Source organism: Oncorhynchus mykiss, chromosome 23, assembly GCF_013265735.2.
Source record: "Oncorhynchus mykiss isolate Arlee chromosome 23, USDA_OmykA_1.1, whole genome shotgun sequence".
In the NCBI taxonomy this organism is placed as follows: Eukaryota; Metazoa; Chordata; class Actinopteri; order Salmoniformes; family Salmonidae; genus Oncorhynchus; species Oncorhynchus mykiss.
The window spans coordinates 62,529,474-62,550,419 of record NC_048587.1 but is presented as its reverse complement, the minus strand read 5'-3'; the positions used below and the strand labels follow the sequence as shown (position 1 = coordinate 62,550,419).

The 20,946-nt window shown below is 45.9% G+C and overlaps 1 protein-coding gene across 4 annotated transcripts in view; it reads left to right on the top strand.

Moving 5' to 3' along the window:
- Positions 1 to 20,946, top strand: part of LOC118943941 (UTP--glucose-1-phosphate uridylyltransferase-like) — a 68,656-nt gene that overhangs the window by 10,117 nt on the left and 37,593 nt on the right. For 3 of the 4 annotated variants that reach the window (XM_036961014.1, XM_036961015.1, XM_036961013.1), the window contains exons 2-3: positions 7,805 to 7,932; positions 11,085 to 11,192. In XM_036961014.1, coding sequence (XP_036816909.1) covers positions 7,805 to 7,932; positions 11,085 to 11,192 — 236 coding nt within the window. Of the gene's footprint in view, positions 1 to 6,113; positions 6,251 to 7,804; positions 7,933 to 11,084; positions 11,193 to 20,946 lie in introns of those variants that run through there. The other variant, XM_036961017.1, reaches the window with a different exon arrangement.

Here is a 20,946-nt window from a genome sequence, read left to right as displayed (position 1 = left end):
CCATGTTATAGGGAGACCCATCATCTACAACATCATGTTATAGGGAGACCCATCATCTACAACATCATCTACAACATCATGTTATAGGGAGACCTATCATCTACAACACCATGTTATAGGGAGACCCATCATCTACAACCCCATGTTATAGGGAGACCCATCATCTACAGTCCCATGTTATAGGGAGACCCATCATCTACAACACCATGTTATAGGGAGACCCATCATCTACAACACCATGTTATAGGGAGACCCATCATCTACAACACCATGTTATAGGGAGACCCATCATCTACAACACCATGTTATAGGGAGACCCATCATCTACAACACCATGTTATAGGGAGACCCATCATCTACAACACCATGTTATAGGGAGACCCATCATCTACAACACCATGTTATAGGGAGACCCATCATCTACAACATCATGTTATAGGGAGACCCATCATCTACAATATCATCTACAACACCATGTTATAGGGAGACCCATCATCACAACATCATCTACAACCCCATGTTATAGGGAGACCCATCATCTACAACCCCATGTTATAGGGAGACCCATCATCTACAATATCATCTACAACATCATGTTATAGGGAGACCCATCATCTACAACCCCATGTTATACGGAGACCCATCATCTACAACCCCATGTTATAGGGAGACCCATCATCTACAACACCATGTTATAGGGAGACCCATCATCTACAACCCCATGTTATAGGGAGACCCATCATCTACAACCCCATGTTATAGGGAGACCCATCATCTACAACATCATGTTATAGGGAGACCCATCATATACAACCCCATGTTATAGGGAGACCCATCATCTACAACATCATGTTATAGGGAGACCCATCATCTACAACATCATGTTATAGGGAGACCCATCATATACAACCCCATGTTATAGGGAGACCCATCATCTACAACCCCATGTTATAGGGAGACCCATCATCTACAACCCCATGTTATAAGGAGACCCATCATCTACAACATCATCTACAACACCATGTTATAAGGAGACCCATCATCTACAACACCATGTTATAAGGAGACCCATCATCTACAACATCATCTACAACATCATGTTATAGGGAGACCCATCATCTACAACCCCATGTTATAGGGAGACCCATCATCTACAACCCCATGTTATAGGGAGACCCATCATCTACAACCCCATGTTATAGGGAGACCCATCATCTACAACCCCATGTTATAAGGAGACCCATCATCTACAACCCCATGTTATAAGGAGACCCATCATCTACAACCCCATGTTATAGGGAGACCCATCATCTACAACCTCATGTTATAGGGAGACCCATCATCTACAACCCCATGTTATACGGAGACCCATCATCTACAACCCCATGTTATAGGGAGACCCATCATCTACAACCCCATGTTATAGGGAGACCCATCATCTACAATATCATCTACAACATCATGTTATAGGGAGACCCATCATATACAACCCCATGTTATAGGGAGACCCATCATCTACAACCCCATGTTATAGGGAGACCCATCATCTACAACCCCATGTTATAGGGAGACCCATCATCTACAACCCCATGTTATAAGGAGACCCATCATCTACAACCCCATGTTATAAGGAGACCCATCATCTACAACCCCATGTTATAGGGAGACCCATCATCTACAACCTCATGTTATAGGGAGACCCATCATCTACAACCCCATGTTATACGGAGACCCATCATCTACAACATCATGTTATAAGGAGACCCATCATCTACAACCCCATGTTATAGGGAGACCCATCATCTACAACCCCATGTTATAGGGAGACCCATCATCTACAACATCATCTACAACCCCATGTTATAGGGAGACCCATCATATACAACCCCATGTTATAGAGAGACCCATCATCTACAACCCCATGTTATAGGGAGACCCATCATCTACAACATCATCTACAACCCCATGTTATAGGGAGACCCATCATATACAACCCCATGTTATAGGGAGACCCATCATCTACAACCCCATGTTATAAGGAGACCCATCATCTACAACATCATGTTATAGAGAGACCCATCATCTACAACATCATGTTATAGGGAGACCCATCATCTATAACCCCATGTTATAGGGAGACCCATCATCTACAACATCATCTACAACCCCATGTTATAGGGAGACCCATCATCTACAACCCCATGTTATAGGGAGACCCATCATCTACAACATCATGTTATAAGGAGACCCATCATCTACAACCCCATGTTATAGGGAGACCCATCATCTACAACCCCATGTTATAGAGAGACCTATCATCTACAACCCCATGTTATAGGGAGACCCATCATCTACAACCCCATGTTATAGGGAGACCCATCATCTACAACATCATGTTATAAGGAGACCCATCATCTACAACCCCATGTTTTATGGAGACCCATCATCTACAACATCATGTTATAAGGAGACCCATCATCTACAACCCCATGTTATAGGGAGACCCATCATCTACAACCCCATGTTATAGAGAGACCCATCATCTACAACCCCATGTTATAGGGAGACCCATCATCTACAACCCCATGTTATAGAGAGACCTATCATCTACAACCCCATGTTATAGAGAGACCCATCATCACAACATCATCTACAACCCCATGTTATAGGGAGACCCATCATCTACAACATCATGTTATAGGGAGACCCATCATCACAACATCATCTACAACCTCATGCTTTAGCCACAACCCATCAAAGTGAATAGAAATTGGTGGGGTAAATTATTTATTCCAAATTCCACTCCAGGGCTAGAGGCACAGCTACAATAGCCTACATAAGGATATCACTAGCCTTGGTCCAAAGCGTTTTACAATAGCCTACAAAAGGATATCACTAGCTCTGGTCCAAGGCGTTGTACAATAGCCTACTGAAGGATATCACTAGCTCTGGTCCAAGGTGTTTACAAGAGCTAGAATATCACCTACAAGGCTCAAGAACTGGACAAAAGCAACCCAGGATTGTGTCCCTAGTCTCTCCACACCTCCTGACCCAGGATTGTGTCCCTAGTCTCTCTACACCTCCTGACCCAGGATTGTGTCCCTAGTCTCTCTACACCTCCTGACCCAGGATTGTGTCCCTAGTCTCTACACCTCCTGACCCAGGATTGTGTCCCTAGTCTCTCCACACCTCCTGACCCAGGATTGTGTCCCTAGTCTCTCTACACCTCCTGACCCAGGATTCTGTCCCTAGTCTCTCCACACCTCCTGACCCAGGATTATGTCCCTAGTCTCTACACCTCCTGACCCAGGATTGTGTCCCTAGTCTCTCTACACCTCCCGACCCAGGATTGTGTCCCTAGTCTACACACCTCCTGACCCAGGATTGTGTCCCTAGTCTCTCCACACCTCCTGACCCAGGATTGTGTCCCTAGTCTCTACACACCTCCTGACCCAGGATTGTGACCCTAGTCTCTACACCTCCTGACCCAGGATTGTGTCCCTAGTCTCTCTACACCTCCTGACCCAGGATTGTGTCCCTAGTCTCTCCACACCTCCTGACCCAGGATTGTGTCCCTAGTCTCTCCACACCTCCTGACCCAGGATTGTGTCCCTAGTCTCTCCACACCTCCTGACCCAGGATTGTGACCCTAGTCTCTACACCTCCTGACCCAGGATTGTGTCCCTAGTCTCACCACACCTCCTGACCCAGGATTGTGTCCCTAGTCTCTCTCTCTACACCTCCTGACCCAGGATTGTGTCCCTAGTCTCTACACCTCCTGACCCAGGATTGTGTCCCTAGTCTCTACACCTCCTGACCCAGGATTGTGTCCCTAGTCTCTCCACACCTCCTGACCCAGGATTGTGTCCCTAGTCTCTACACCTCCTGACCCAGGATTGTGTCCCTAGTCTCTCCACACCTCCTGACCCAGGATTGTGTCCCTAGTCTCTACACCTCCTGACCCAGGATTGTGTCCCTAGTCTCTCTACACCTCCTGACCCAGGATTGTGTCCCTAGTCTCTACACCTCCTGACCCAGGATTGTGTCCCTAGTCTCTACACCTCCTGACCCAGGATTGTGTCCCTAGTCTCTACACCTCCTGACCCAGGATTGTGTCCCTAGTCTCTCCACACCTCCTGACCCAGGATTGTGTCCCTAGTCTCTACACCTCCTGACCCAGGATTCTGTCCCTAGTCTCTACACCTCCTGACCCAGGATTGTGTCCCTAGTCTCTACACCTCCTGACCCAGGATTGTGTCCCTAGTCTCTACACCTCCTGACCCAGGATTGTGTCCCTAGTCTCTCTACACCTCCTGACCCAGGATTGTGTCCCTAGTCTCTATACCTCCTGACCCAGGATTGTGTCCCTAGTCTCTACACCTCCTGACCCAGGATTGTGTCCCTAGTCTCTCCACACCTCCTGACCCAGGATTCTGTCCCTAGTCTCTCCACACCTCCTGACCCAGGATTGTGTCCCTAGTCTCTACACCTCCTGACCCAGGATTCTGTCCCTAGTCTCTACACCTCCTGACCCAGGATTGTAGTTAGTTTGGGAGCAATGGGATTTAGTTTGGGAGCAATGGGATTTAGTTTGGGAGCAATGGGATTTAGTTTGGGAGCAATGGGATTTAGTTTGGGAGCAATGGGATTTAGTTTGGGAGCAATGGGATTTAGTTTGGGAGCAATGGGATTGAGTTTGGGAGCAATGGGATTGAGTTTGGGAGCAATGGGATTGAGTTTCTCTTTCATCTATCTCACTGTTGGCCGAGGCACAGTGTTCTGTTTGTCCATGGCTTGTGGTTAAGTTAGATTTCTCATACACACACACACACACACACACACACACACACACACACACACACACACACACACACACACACACACACACACACACACACACACACACACACACACACACACACACACACACACACACACACACACACACACACACACACACTACTGTGCTGCGGCAGTGGCACACCTTCTATGATTACTTCTCTCTAAGGAAGGCTTCCCACCCTGGAAAATGAGAGGGTTTCATGCGCCAGATTTATCTGTGTACTCCTTTTTCTCATTGGACAAGTCCAGGTACTCCCTCTCTGTTTCACAGCTATTTTTCTCAGTTTGTTGCCAAATGAACATGACCCAGAACTCACAACAGGTCCATGCCAGCTGTTCAGTGACATTTATAGCATACATTGTTGGGAATTAAAGTGGATGACAACATGCAAATCAAACATATGGTAGCTTCTTGGAATGCACGACATTCCATAACCTGACAGGAGTCAAGTCAAACCACATTCTAGTACCAGGCTTGATTAACGCTGTAGAGTATCTCAGTAGAGCAGGTTCTAAACCATGATGCCTGCAGGATCCGCCCCCTTTGCCTCAGAACCCACATTTAACCAGATTGTAATTATGTTTTACATCTATTTTTTGTTGTTGCAACTATATGTCAAGGGAACAAAATGACCACCTCTTTCATTGTAAATAACTCCATATAGCTCATATTCTTGATGGCGAATGGTGGCAAGCTCACTGGTTTGAGACCACAAAATCAACCAAATCTGCTTAATAGTGCTGTTGATAACACTTTATTTAAAATATGGCATGTGATTTTAAAGAGTAGAAAGTGTCTCCCCTGTATTGCCTGGTCCAGGTCTGAGTGACGAAGGTGTCTCCCCTGTATTTCCTGGTCCAGGTCTGAGTGACTAAGGTGTCTCCCCTGTATTTCCTGGTCCAGGTCTGAGTGACTAAGGTGTCTCCCCTGTATTTCCTGGTCCAGGTCTGAGTGACTAAGGTGTCTCCCCTGTATTTCCTGGTCCAGGTCTGAGTGACTAAGGTGTCTCCCCTGTATTTCCTGGTCCAGGTCTGAGTGACTAAGGTGTCTCCCCTGTATTTCCTGGTCCAGGTCTAAGTGACTAAGGTGTCTCCCCTGTATTTCCTGGTCCAGGTCTGAGTGACTAAGGTGTCTCCCCTGTATTTCCTGGTCCAGGTCTGAGTGACTAAGGTGTCTCCCCTGTATTTCCTGGTCCTGGTCTGAGTGACTAAGGTGTCTCCCTTGTATTTCCTGGTCCAGGTCTGAGTGACTAAGGTGTCTCTCCTGTATTTCCTGGTCCAGGTCTAAGTGACTAAGGTGTCTCTCCTGTATTTCCTGGTCCAGGTCTGAGTGACTAAGGTGTCTCTCCTGTATTTCCTGGTCCAGGTCTGAGTGACTAAGGTGTCTCCCCTGTATTTCCTGATCCAGGTGAGTGACTAAGTCAGGTCCAGGAAATACAGGTTTTATAGGTTTGAGTAAGGGCCTGTCTAACGGTGTTGACATGGTGTTTCAGGTCTCAGTAAGGGTGTATCTAACAGAGTTGACATGGTGTCTCAGTAAGGGTGTATCTAACAGAGTTGACATGGTGTCTCAGTAAGGGTGTATCTAACAGAGTTGACATGGTGTCTCAGTAAGGGTGTATCTAACAGAGTTGACATGGTGTCTCAGGTCTCAGTAAGGGTGTATCTAACAGAGTTGACATGGTGTTTCAGGTCTCAGTAAGGGTGTATCTAACAGAGTTGACATGGTGTTTCAGGTCTCAGTAAGGGTGTATCTAACAGAGTTGACATGGTGTCTCAGTAAGGGTGTATCTAACAGAGTTGACATGGTGTCTCAGTAAGGGTGTATCTAACAGAGTTTACATGGTGTCTCAGTAAGGGTGTATCTAACAGAGTTGACATGGTGTCTCAGTAAGGGTGTATCTAACAGAGTTGACATGGTGTCTCAGGTCTCAGTAAGGGTGTATCTAACAGAGTTGACATGGTGTCTCAGTAAGGGTGTATCTAACAGAGTTGACATGGTGTTTCAGGTCTCAGTAAGGGTGTATCTAACAGAGTTGACATGGTGTCTCAGTAAGGGTGTATCTAACAGAGTTGACATGGTGTTTCAGGTCTCAGTAAGGGTGTATCTAACAGAGTTGACATGGTGTCTCAGTAAGGGTGTGTCTAACGGTGTTGATATGGTGTCTCAGTAAGGGTGTATCTAACAGAGTTGACATGGTGTCTCAGTAAGGGTGTGTCTAACGGTGTTGATATGGTGTCTCAGTAAGGGTGTATCTAACAGAGTTGACATGGTGTCTCAGTAAGGGTGTGTCTAACGGTGTTGATATGGTGTCTCAGTAAGGGTGTATCTAACAGAGTTGACATGGTGTCTCAGTAAGGGTGTATCTAACAGAGTTGACATGGTGTCTCAGTAAGGGTGTGTCTAACGGTGTTGATATGGTGTCTCAGTAAGGGTGTATCTAACAGAGTTGACATGGTGTCTCAGTAAGGGTGTATCTAACAGAGTTGACATGGTGTCTCAGTAAGGGTGTATCTAACAGAGTTGACATGGTGTCTCAGTAAGGGTGTATCTAACAGAGTTGACATGGTGTCTCAGTAAGGGTGTATCTAACAGAGTTGACATGGTGTCTCAGTAAGGGTGTATCTAACAGAGTTGACATGGTGTCTCAGTAAGGGTGTGTCTAACGGTGTTGATATGGTGTCTCAGTAAGGGTGTATCTAACAGAGTTGACATGGTGTCTCAGTAAGGGTGTATCTAACAGAGTTGACATGGTGTCTCAGTAAGGGTGTATCTAACAGAGTTGACATGGTGTTTCAGGTCTCAGTAAGGGTGTATCTAACAGAGTTGACATGGTGTTTCAGGTCTCAGTAAGGGTGTATCTAACAGAGTTGACATGGTGTCTCAGTAAGGGTGTATCTAACAGAGTTGACATGGTGTCTCAGTAAGGGTGTATCTAACAGAGTTGACATGGTGTTTCAGGTCTCAGTAAGGGTGTGCCTAACGGAGGGATGGCCCAGTTTCAGGAGGAGATGAGGCAGCAGCTGGAGACCTCCATGCACGCAGAGCTGGAGAAACTACTGGACACTGCCACGGGGGTCGACAAGGAGGTACTCACACACACACACACACACACACACACACACACTTCTCCCTCTCCCTGGGTCCGTCTGGTAGTGATTGTGTTCCCAAGATGAGGGGAGGGGAAATCAGGTGAGTGACACATACTGTAGCAGAGTGTCAAAGAGAGTCCACACACACACACACACACACCTATAAGCATTTCACATCAATGAATGTTTATACACATGAAAGCCATGATGATATTGGTTGGCTTTGAACAGAAATGCTGTTTGATGATGTGTTTATAAATGTACTCATCAATAAATCAACCATATTACACCAACGATGAAAACATTCAGCCTCCGAGATGAGATCTATACTATGTAGTTTCATCTATACTATGTAGAACTGGGTTTAAATCTTTCAACATCTTGAGCGTTTGCTTTAGTCTGTCTGGAGTGACAGGAGGACAGAGTTTGTTTTAGTCTGCCTGGAGTGACAGGAGGACAGAGTTTGTTTTAGTCTGTCTGGAGTGACAGGAGGACAGAGTTTGTTTTAGTCTGCCTGGAGTGACAGGAGGACAGAGTTTGTTTTAGTCTGTCTGGAGTGACAGGAGGACAGAGTTTGTTTTAGTCTGTCTGGAGTGACAGGAGGACAGAGTTTGTTTTAGTCTGTCTGGAGTGACAGGAGGACAGAGTTTGTTTTAGTCTGTCTGGAGTGACAGGAGGACAGAGTTTGTTTTAGTCTGTCTGGAGTGACAGGAGGACAGAGTTTGTTTTAGTCTGTCTGGAGTGACAGGAGGACAGAGTTTGTTTTAGTCTGCCTGGAGTGACAGGAGGACAGAGTTTGTTTTAGTCTGTCTGGAGTGACAGGAGGACAGAGTTTGTTTTAGTCTGTCTGGAGTGACAGGAGGACAGAGTTTGTTTTAGTCTGTCTGGAGTGACAGGAGGACAGAGTTTGTTTTAGTCTGTCTGGAGTGACAGGAGGACAGAGTTTGTTTTAGTCTGTCTGGAGTGACAGGAGGACAGAGTTTGTTTTAGTCTGTCTGGAGTGACAGGAGGACAGAGTTTGTTTTAGTCTGCCTGGAGTGACAGGAGGACAGAGTTTGTTTTAGTCTGTCTGGAGTGACAGGAGGACAGAGTTTGTTTTAGTCTGTCTGGAGTGACAGGAGGACAGAGTTTGTTTTAGTCTGTCTGGAGTGACAGGAGGACAGAGTTTGTTTTAGTCTGTCTGGAGTGACAGGAGGACAGAGTTTGTTTTAGTCTGTCTGGAGTGACAGGAGGACAGAGTTTGTTTTAGTCTGTCTGGAGTGACAGGAGGACAGAGTTTGTTTTAGTCTGTCTGGAGTGACAGGAGGACAGAGTTTGTTTTAGTCTGTCTGGAGTGACAGGAGGACAGAGTTTGTTTTAGTCTGTCTGGAGTGACAGGAGGACAGAGTTTGTTTTAGTCTGTCTGGAGTGACAGGAGGACAGAGTTTGTTTTAGTCTGTCTGGAGTGACAGGAGGACAGAGTTTGTTTTAGTCTGCCTGGAGTGACAGGAGGACAGAGTTTGTTTTAGTCTGTCTGGAGTGACAGGAGGACAGAGTTTGTTTTAGTCTGTCTGGAGTGACAGGAGGACAGAGTTTGTTTTAGTCTGTCTGGAGTGACAGGAGGACAGAGTTTGTTTTAGTCTGTCTGGAGTGACAGGAGGACAGAGTTTGTTTTAGTCTGTCTGGAGTGACAGGAGGACAGAGTTTGTTTTAGTCTGTCTGGAGTGACAGGAGGACAGAGTTTGTTTTAGTCTGCCTGGAGTGACAGGAGGACAGAGTTTGTTTTAGTCTGTCTGGAGTGACAGGAGGACAGAGTTTGTTTTAGTCTGTCTGGAGTGACAGGAGGACAGAGTTTGTTTTAGTCTGTCTGGAGTGACAGGAGGACAGAGTTTGTTTTAGTCTGTCTGGAGTGACAGGAGGACAGAGTTTGTTTTAGTCTGTCTGGAGTGACAGGAGGACAGAGTTTGTTTTAGTCTGTCTGGAGTGACAGGAGGACAGAGTTTGTTTTAGTCTGTCTGGAGTGACAGGAGGACAGAGTTTGTTTTAGTCTGTCTGGAGTGACAGGAGGACAGAGTTTGTTTTAGTCTGTCTGGAGTGACAGGAGGACAGAGTTTGTTTTAGTCTGTCTGGAGTGACAGGAGGACAGAGTTTGTTTTAGTCTGCCTGGAGTGACAGGAGGACAGAGTTTGTTTTAGTCTGTCTGGAGTGACAGGAGGACAGAGTTTGTTTTAGTCTGTCTGGAGTGACAGGAGGACAGAGTTTGTTTTAGTCTGTCTGGAGTGACAGGAGGACAGAGTTTGTTTTAGTCTGTCTGGAGTGACAGGAGGACAGAGTTTGTTTTAGTCTGCCTGGAGTGACAGGAGGACAGAGTTTGTTTTAGTCTGTCTGGAGTGACAGGAGGACAGAGTTTGTTTTAGTCTGCCTGGAGTGACAGGAGGACAGAGTTTGTTTTAGTCTGTCTGGAGTGACAGGAGGACAGAGTTTGTTTTAGTCTGTCTGGAGTGACAGGAGGACAGAGTTTGTTTTAGTCTGTCTGGAGTGACAGGAGGACAGAGTTTGTTTTAGTCTGCCTGGAGTGACAGGAGGACAGAGTTTGTTTTAGTCTGTCTGGAGTGACAGGAGGACAGAGTTTGTTTTAGTCTGTCTGGAGTGACAGGAGGACAGAGTTTGTTTTAGTCTGTCTGGAGTGACAGGAGGACAGAGTTTGTTTTAGTCTGTCTCGAGTGACAGGAGGACAGAGTTTGTTTTAGTCTGTCTGGAGTGACAGGAGGACAGAGTTTGTTTTAGTCTGTCTGGAGTGACAGGAGGACAGAGTTTGTTTTAGTCTGTCTGGAGTGACAGGAGGACAGAGTTTGTTTTAGTCTGTCTGGAGTGACAGGAGGACAGAGTTTGTTTTAGTCTGCCTGGAGTGACAGGAGGACAGAGTTTGTTTTAGTCTGTCTGGAGTGACAGGAGGACAGAGTTTGTTTTAGTCTGTCTGGAGTGACAGGAGGACAGAGTTTGTTTTTTGAGATGTTTTTATTTATTGGTTCCATTGCAACAGGCAGCTCAATCAAACACCGATACAGTATTTGGTACAACCAGTAACCCAGCATATCTCTGTCTGTTTGTATGCCTACTGGGGATAAAGTAATGTTGTTGTTCTAACGTATACTCCTCGTGTATTCCAGGTCTCCAAGAAGGACTTTGATGGATTCAAGAAGCTGTTCCACAGGTTTCTGCAGGTGAAGGGGCCATCGGTGGACTGGCCCAAGATACACAGACCTCCAGAAGACTCAGTAAGGCTCAAATAAAAACCCTGTCTGTGTGTGTGTGTGTGTGTGTGTGTGTGTGTGTGTGTGTGTGTGTGTGTGTGTGTGTGTTAGCTCATCAGTGAGTGATCCAGTAATATGGTGTGATGAAGTGGACTCTCAGGCAGATGGGAACAGTGGAGGCCAGGGGGAGAGCTCACACGGTGAGGCCAGCTTTGGGGTCTCTTCCTCTGGGCACGCAGCCAGCTGGCTCCCCCTGTCTCTGCTAGAGCTCCAGGGCTCCCTCCACAACCCCCAAGCTTTCTCTCACAGCTGACTGGGCCCAGAAACAGAGACCTGGGGAAGAAAGAGAGAGAGACCTGGGGAAGAAAGAGAGAGAGAGAGACCTGGGGAAGAGAGAGAAACAGAGACCTGGGGAAGAAAGAGAGAGAGAGACAGAATAGAGAGAGAGACAGAATAGAGAGAGGGGGACAGAATAGAGAGAGAGAGACAGAATAAAGAGAGAGACAGCATAGAGAGAGGGACAGAATAGAGAGAGAGACAGAATAGAGAGAGAGAGACAGAATAGAGAGAGAGACAGAATAGAGAGAGAGACAGAATAGAGAGAGGGACAGAGACCAGGGAAAGAAATAGAGACAGAATAGAGAGAGAGAGAGGGACAGAATAGAGAGAGAGACAGAAGGAGAGAGAGTGACAGAGAAAGAAGGATAGAGAGAAACAGAGACCAGGGAAAGAAATAGAGACAGAATAGAGAGAGAGAGAGAGAGAGAGAGAGAGAGAGAGGGACAGAATAGAGAGAGAGACAGAAGGAGAGAGAGTGACAGTGAAAGAAGGATAGAGAGAAACAGAGACCAGGGAAAGAAATAGAGACAGAATAGAGAGAGAGGGATGTCTCATTTTGTTTTGTGGATAGGGAAAGAAAGTGACAGGGAGCACATTAAGAGAGATTTTTTGTGCAGTTTTGTTTACGTGTAGGACTGCACATATACATTTGTGTGTGTGTGTGTGTGTGTGAGGTGGGGCTGGATGTGGGTGTGTCGTAGTTTGTTCATGTTGAAATTACTATTGATGGCTTTGTTCCTAAGAACCAGCAGTCTTCAAAATGAGTGATGAGTAGTATGTGTGTGTGTGTATGTGTGTGTGTGTGTGTGTGTGTGTGTGTGTGTGTGTGTGTGTGTGTGTGTGTGTGTGTGTGTGTGTGTGTGTGTGTGTGTGATGATGGATGTTTGTGTGATGATGGATGTTTGTGTGCATGTTTGAGTGATTTATGTCGTGAGGGTGTGTGTTCTGTATACGTGAGGAGAGCAGAACCTAAACATCCTTTAACTCACATGTTCTGCTCTATGAATCAGAGCCTAGTCACGTGGTTCCATACTAACATTCCAAATGGGGACTAGTGTGAGAGTAGAACCTAAACATCCTTTAATTCACATAATATTCATTCATTTGGGGCTAATTCGCCATCTGAGGAAGTGGTTCTCTAAATGTAGCCTATTAGTGATGGTTAGCCGTGGTATTGGTATATAACAGTTCATGTGATGTATAGGCCCATGCACCCACCTTGAATGGCAGTCGGCAGTGCCCTTTGTTCAATAGTAAATACAATTCAGACCAGAAAGCTGGGACCCCCCCCAACAGTAAGAACAGTGGTTGCTTGCAATACAGGGTTTTCCCCTGGCGTTCGGCCTCCATTTTGAAACATTGCAATCCGAAAGCATTTCACAAAGGAAAGAGCGAGTTAAACTGCACTGCTTCAGCAAGCAGGAACTCTGTGGTCCAGATGACTGACCAGTGGGCCGGGTGGAAATGTTTTGCCAACCTTACTTATTCATTCAACTAGTTTGAGTACAAAACAATCCATCCATCCGTGATGGGCGATATGAGTGATGCATTAAAGTAACCAAACCTGATAACCTGACGTTGACAACGTGTCTGGGACTGTCCTGGCTTATTTTCCTTCTTGGCCTCAGTTGCATCATAATGATTGTTTGCAATGTGTTCCAAGCTGAAGCTAGGGAGGGGCAGAGTAAAGGACAGAGGGATTGGATGACATAGGCTTGCTGAGAAACAGGATTCAGGAACCTTCTGGGAGATAGGAAGAGCTCACTATTCTTTGGAGTGTTCCACTATTCTTTGGAGGGTTCCACTATTCTTTGGAGGGTTCCACTATTCTTTGGAGGGTTCCACTATTCTTTGGAGTGTTCCACTATTCTTTGGAGGGTTCCACTATTCTTTGGAGTGTTCCACTATTCTTTGGAGGGTTCCACTATTCTTTGGAGTGTTCCACTATTCTTTGGAGTGTTCCACTATTCTTTGGAGGGTTCCACTATTCTTTGGAGTGTTCCACTATTCCTTGGAGTGTTCCACTATTCTTTGGAGGGTTCCACTATTCTTTGGAGTGTTCCACTATTCTTTGGAGTGTTCCACTATTCTTTGGAGTGTTCCACTATTCTTTGGATGGTTCCACTATTCTTTGGAGTGTTCCACTATTCTTTGGAGTGTTCCTCTATTCTTTGGAGGGTTCCACTATTCTTTGGAGGGTTCCACTATTCTTTGGAGGGTTCCACTATTCTTTGGAGGGTTCCACTATTCTTTGGAGGGTTCCACTATTCTTTGGAGTGTTCCACTATTCTTTGGAGGGTTCTACTATTCTTTGTCAATGTAATTTACAAAATAGCCTCCAACACTCTACTCAACAAATTGGATGCAGTCTATCACAGTGCCATCCGTTTTGTCACCAAAGCCCCATATACTACCTACCACTGCGACCTGTACTCTCTCGTTGGCTGGCCCTCGCTTCATACTCGTCGCCAAACCCACTGGCTACAGGTTATCTACAAGCCCTTTCTGCTAGGTAAATCCCCGCCTTATCCCAGCTCACTGGTCACCATAGCAGCACTCACCCGTACCACGTGCTCCAGCACGTATATCTCACTGGTCACCCCCAAAGCCTATTCCTCCTTTGGCTGCCTTTCCTTATAGTTCTCTGCTGCTAATGACTGGAACGAACTGCAAAAATCATTGAAGCTGGAAACTCATATCTCCTTCACTAGCTTTAAGCAGCTCACAGATCACTGCACCTGTACATAGCCCATCTACCTACCTCATCCCCATACTGTATTTATTTATTTATCTTGCTCCTTTGCACCCCAGTATCTCTACTTGCACATTCATCTTCTGCACATCAATCACTCCAGTGTTTAATTGCTGTACTTCGCCACCATGGCCTATTTATTGCCTTTACCTCCCTTATCTTACCTGATTTGCAGGTTCCTTTCTTGTGGAATATTTTTTATAATTATCCACATTATCATACTAGATTATATCAGGTATCTGGTAACCTGTTTATCCGGTTTCTGACATATCAGCTTCACTGTGAGATTATTAAAAGGTCAGTACAAATGTTAAAGCAACAAAGTGAACTCCCCGCCCCTGTTTCGGTAAAAAGCTGAGGGATGGGGCTGGAGAAATGTAACCACTCTCAAGTTCATAGCATCCATGATATCAAAAGTATAGCTTTAACCATGTTTTGATGCTATATAGTGTTTGTTTACTTTGATTACAAACATTGGAGTTAAACAAGCTTATATTTTGGGTTCTGATGGGGTACGACAAGCTCATGAGGCATATCATTCATTTGTATGTCCAAAAATGGATGTAACAACTGCTGATTGCCCCTTATTTAAGGAGCATTATGTCATGCAGTAGTGATGACAGGTAATAGGGAGCGAGAGTGTAGAGAGGGCCTCTTCAGCTCACATCCTCATCTTTTTTTTTGAATTTTACCCCTTTTTCTCCCCAATTTCATGGTATCCAATTGTTGTAGTAGCTACTATCTTGTCTCATCGCGTACGGGCTCGGAGATGAAGGTTGAAAGTCATGCGTCCTCCGATACACAACCCAACCAAGCCGCACTGCTTCTTAACACAGCACGCATCCAACCCGGAAGCCAGCCGCACCATGGTTAGCGCACACTGCGCCCAGCCCGCCACAGGAGTCGCTGGTGCGCGATGAGACAAGGACACCCCTACCGACCAAGCCCTCCCTAACCCGGGCGACGCTAGGCCAGTTGTGCGTCGCCCCACGGACCTCCCGGTCACGACAGAGCCTGGGCGCGAACCCAGGAACTCTGATGGCACAGCTGGCGCTGCAGTACAGCGCCCTTAACCACTGCGCCACCCGGGAGGCTCACATCCTCATCTTGACACCATTCAGGACCATGTTTCTCATTTCTCTCATCTTGACACCATTCAGGACCAGGTTTCTCATTTCTCTCATCTTGACACCATTCAGGACCAGGTTTCTCATTTCTCTCATCTTGACACCATTCAGGACCAGGTTTCTCATTTCTCTCATCTTGACACCATTCAGGACCAGGTTTCTCATTTCTCTCATCTTGACACCATTCAGGACCAGGTTTCTCATTTCTCTCATCTTGACACCATTCAGGACCAGGTTTCTCTGACCTTGCAAGTCTTCTCTACTTTCATCCAGTATGGCCTTTCAGATGAGTGTTTCTTAATCATTAGAGGTTCTTGCCTCAGCACTACCCACCTGATTCAAATCATCATTTGAATCAGCTGTCTGCACCCTTTAGCATCACCAGTACCAGGATGAAGAAACCCTGTTCTAGATCACAGTGAATAAGATGACATGGACAGAGAGGATCTGATCCTAGATCAGGCCTGCTGCTCTGAGACACTACTGCTACTCTTCATCCAGTTGAGCGGATTGAGCTCAGTTCAAAAGCACAGAGTTGAGCTGATTGAGCTCAGTTCAAAAGTACAGAGTTGAGCTGATTGAGCTCAGTTCAAAAGCACAGAGTTGAGCTGATTGAGCTCAGTTCAAAAGTACAGAGTTGAGCTGATTGAGCCCAGTTCAAAAGCACAGAGTTGAGCTGATTGAGCTCAGTTCAAAAGTACAGAGTTACTTGGTGTAGTACCTCTCAGCACAGGGCTACTCAAATCAAATCAAATGTTATTAGTCACATGCGGCGAATACAACAGGTGTAGTAGACCTAACAGTGAAATGCTGAAAACAACAGGTGTAGTAGACCTAACAGTGAAATGCTGAATACAACAGGTGTAGTAGACCTAACAGTGAAATGCTGAATACAACAGCTGTAGACCTAACAGTGAAATGCTTACTTACGAGACCCTAACCAACAATGCAGTTTCAAAACAATACAGATAAGAATAAGAGATCAAAGTAACAAGTAGTTAAAGAGCAGCAGTGAAATAACAATAGCGAGACTATATACAGGGGTGTACCGATACAGAGTCAATGTGCACCGGTTATTTGAGGTAGTATGTGCATGTAGGTATAGTTATTAAAGTGACTATGCATAGATGACATCAGAGAGTAGCAGTGATGTAAAGAGGGGGTGAGGGGGGAGGCACTGCAAATAGTCTGGGTAGCCATTTGACTAGATGTTCAGGAGGCTTATGGCTTGGGGGAAGAAGCTGTTTAGAAGCCTCTTGGACCTAGACTTGGCGCTCCGGTACCGCTTGCCGTGCGGTAGCAGAGAGAACAGTCTATGACTAGGGTGGCCAGAGTCTTTGACCATTTTTAGGGCCTTCCTCTGACACTGCCTGTTATAGAGGTCCTGGATGGCAGGAAGCTTGGTCCCAGTGATGTACTGGGCCGTTCGCACTACCCACTGTAGTGCCTTGTGGTCGGAGGCCGAGCAGTTGCCAAACCAGGCAACCAGTGACGCTCTCGATGGTGCAGCTGTAGAACCTTTTGAGGATTTGAGGACACATGCCAAATCTTTTCAGTCTCCTGAGTGGTAATAGGTTTTGTCGTGCCCTCTTCACGACTTGGTGTGCTTGGACCTTGGAACTTGAAGCTCTCAACCTGCTCCACTACAAACCCGTCAATGAGAATGGGGGTGTGCTCGGTCTCTTTTTCCTGTAGTCCACAATCATCTCCTTAGTCTTGATCGTGTTGAGGGAGAGGTTGTTGTCTTAGCACCACACGGCCAGGTCTCTGACCTCCTCCCTATAGGCTGTCTCGTCGTTGTCGGTGATCAGGCCTACCACTTGTGTCATCAGCAAATGTAATGATGGTGTTGGAGTCGTGCCTGGTCGTGCAGTCATGAGTGAACAGGGAGTAGAGGAGGGGACCGAGCATTGCACCCGAGGGGCCCCTGTGTTGAAGATCAGCGTGGTGGATGTGTTGTTACCTACCCTTACCACCCGGGGGCGTCCCATCAGGAAGTCCAGGATCTAGTTGCAGAGGGAGGTTTTTAGTCCCAGGGTCCTTAGCTTATTGATGAGCTTTGAGGGCACTATGGCGTTGAATGCTGAGCTGTAGTCAATGAATATCATTCTCACATAGGTGTTCCTTTTGTCCAGGTGGGAAAGTGCAGTGTGGAGTGCAATGGAGATTGCATCATCTGTGGATCTGTTGGGGCGGTATGCAAATTGGAGTGGGTCTAGTGTTTCTGGGATGATGGTGTTGATGTGAGCCATGACCAGCCTTTCAAGGCACTTCATGGCTACAGATGTGTGTTATTTTCCTCGAAGCGAGCATAGAACTAGTTTAGCTCGTCTGGTAGGCTCGTGTCACTGGGCAGCTCTCGGCTGTGCTTCCCTTTGTAGTCTGTAATGGTTTGCAAGCCCTGCCACATCCAACGAGCATCAGAGCCGGTGTAGTACGATTCGATCTTAGTCCTGTATGGACGCTTTTTCTGTTTTACCGTTCGTCAGAGGGCGTAGCAGATTTCTTATAAGCTTCCCGGGTTAGAGTCCCGCTCCTTGAAAGCTGCAGCTCTATCCTTTAGCTCAGTGCGGATGCTGCCTGTAATCCATGGCTTCTGGTTGGGGTATGTACTTACGGTCACTGTGGGGACGACGTCATTGATGCACTTATTGATGAAGCCAATGACTGATGTGGTGTAATCCTCAATGCCATCGGAGGAATCCCGGAACATATTCTAGTCTGTGCTAGCAAACCAGTCCTGTAGCTTAGCAACTGCTTCCTCTGACCACTTTTTTACTGGTGCTTCCTGGTGCTTCCTGCTTTAATTTTTGCTTGTAAGCAGGAATCAGGAGGATAGAATTATGGTCAGATTTGCCAAATGGAGGGCGAGGGAGAGACTTGTATGCGTCTCTGTGTGTGGAGTAAAGGTGGTCCAGAGTTATTTTCCCCTCTGGTTGCACATTTAACATGCTGATAGAAATTTGGTAAAACGGAATTAAGTTTCCCTGCATTAAAGTCCCCAGCTACCAGGAGTGCCGCCTCTGGGTGAGCGTTTTCTTGTTTGCTTATAGCATTGAATAAGCTGTATTCTGCCATCTTAGTGCCTCTGACTGTGGTGGTTTGTATAGACAGCTACAAAGAATACAGATGAAAACTCTCTCGGTAGGTAGTGTGGTCTACAGCTTATCATGAGATACTCTACCTCAGGCGAGCAATGGCTTGAGACTTCCTTAGATATCGTGCACCAGCTGTTGTTAGCAAAAATACATAGACTGCCACCCCTTGTTTTACCAGACACCGCTGTTCTATCCTGCCGGTACATCGTATAACCAGCCAGCTGTATGTTGATATTGTCATCATTCAGCTACGACTCCGTGAAGCATAAGATGTTACAGTTTTTAATGTCCCCATTGGGAGTTTAATCTTCCGCGTAACTCGTCGATTTTATTGTCCAAAGATTGCACGTTTGCTAGCAGAATGGAGGGAGGTGGGGGTTTATACGATCGCCTACGAATTCTCAGAAGGCAGCCCGACTTTTGGACTCTCTATTTCTCCGCCTCCTCTTCACGCAGATCACAGGGATTGGGGCCTATTCCCGAGGAAGCAGTGTATCATGCTGTCATGTTTATTTAACCAGACAAGTCAAGTTAACAACCAATTCTTATTTAGACACACAGACAACAGGGTTTAAAATCACAGGGTTGCATAGTTTCTTTGCAGGATAAAATTACAGTATTGCCATATTCTCCCTTGGTTTAAAACCACAGGGTTGCCATAGTTTCTTCAGTATAAAATTACAGTATTGCCATATTCTCCCTTGGTTTAAAACCACAGGGTTGTCATAGTTTCTTCTCAGTATAAAATTACAGTGTTGCCATATTCTCCCTCAGTATAAAATTACAGTGTTGCCTTATTCTCCCTCAGTATAAAACCACAGTGTTGCCATATTCTCCCTCAGTATAGAATTCCAGTATTACCATAGTTCTCTGTTTTAAACCACAGGGTTGTCATAGTTTCTCTGTTTTAAACCACAGGGTTGCCATAGTTTTCTCTGTTTTAAACCACAGGGTTGCCATAGTTTTCTCTGTTTTAAACCACAGGGTTGCCATAGTTTTCTCTGTTTTAAACCACAGGGTTGCCATAGTTTTCTCTGTTTTAAACCACAGGGTTGCCATAGTTTTCTCTGTTTTAAACCACAGGGTTGCCATAGTTTTCTCTGTTTTAAACCACAGGGTTGCCATAGTTCTCTGTTTTAAACCACAGGGTTGCCATAGTTCTCTGTTTTAAACCACAGGGTTGCCATAGTTTTCTCTGTTTTAAACCACAGGGTTGCCATAGTTTTCTCTGTTTTAAACCACAGGGTTGCCATAGTTTTCTCTGTTTTAAACCACAGGGTTGCCATAGTTTTCTCTGTTTTAAACCACAGGGTTGCCATAGTTTTCTCTGTTTTAAACCACAGGGTTGCCATAGTTTTCTCTGTTTTAAACCACAGGGTTGCCATAGTTTTCTCTGTTTTAAACCACAGGGTTGCCATAGTTCTCTGTTTTAAACCACAGGGTTGCCATAGTTTTCTCTGTTTTAAACCACAGGGTTGCCATAGTTTTCTCTGTTTTAAACCACAGGGTTGCCATAGTTTTCTCTGTTTTAAACCACAGGGTTGCCATAGTTTTCTCTGTTTTAAACCACAGGGTTGCCATAGTTCTCTGTTTTAAACCACAGGGTTGCCATAGTTTTCTCTGTTTTAAACCACAGGGTTGCCATAGTTTTCTCTGTTTTAAACCACAGGGTTGCCATGTCTCTAGGGATGCTCTTTGAAGTCCATTCTCTCAGCTGTGTGCGTCAGTCGTACTACTGAGTATTCTGATCCAGCATCAACACACAGGCTGCATCCCAAAGGGAACCCTAATTCCCTATATAGTGGACTCTGGTCAAAAGCAGTGCACTAATATAGGGAATAGGGTGCCATTTTGGAATGCACACACAGCTTGGAATGCACACACAGGGGGGGGGGGGGGGGGGGGGGTATGGTCTGGGTTCCAAATGCACGTCCCAAATGGCACCCTATTCCCTTTATAGCACACTTTCCTTGAGACTTTACCTTGAACTCTGTCACAGTTGGGAAGGGATTGAGAATGAAGGACAGGAAAGTGAAGGAATCCAAGATGTGTGTGTGGAGAACTTCTGAGGAGACACTCTGTAGTTTGGTTTCAGTGTGTTCTCTCTGTCTGGATGCCTCTGTATCCTCTCTGATGTCTTGTTGCTGTTCTGATAGAACCCCGGCTGTTGGGAAAAACACTGAGTCTGGAAGCAGAGTTTACGTTGGGTAGAGAGGGAGAGGAGGCTAAGTGCTATGGACGACCTGATGCTAAATTGGGCCTAGCTAGCGCACACACACACACACTAACATATACACATACACACTGTCACAAACACTGTCACACACACACACTGTCACATACACACACTGTCACATACACACAACACAAATCCCGGGTTGTTTCCCCCTCAGTAGCAGACCCTCACTGCTGGGCCTTCTCATTTATTAGAGAGAGAGAATCACACTTACACTCACTCCTCT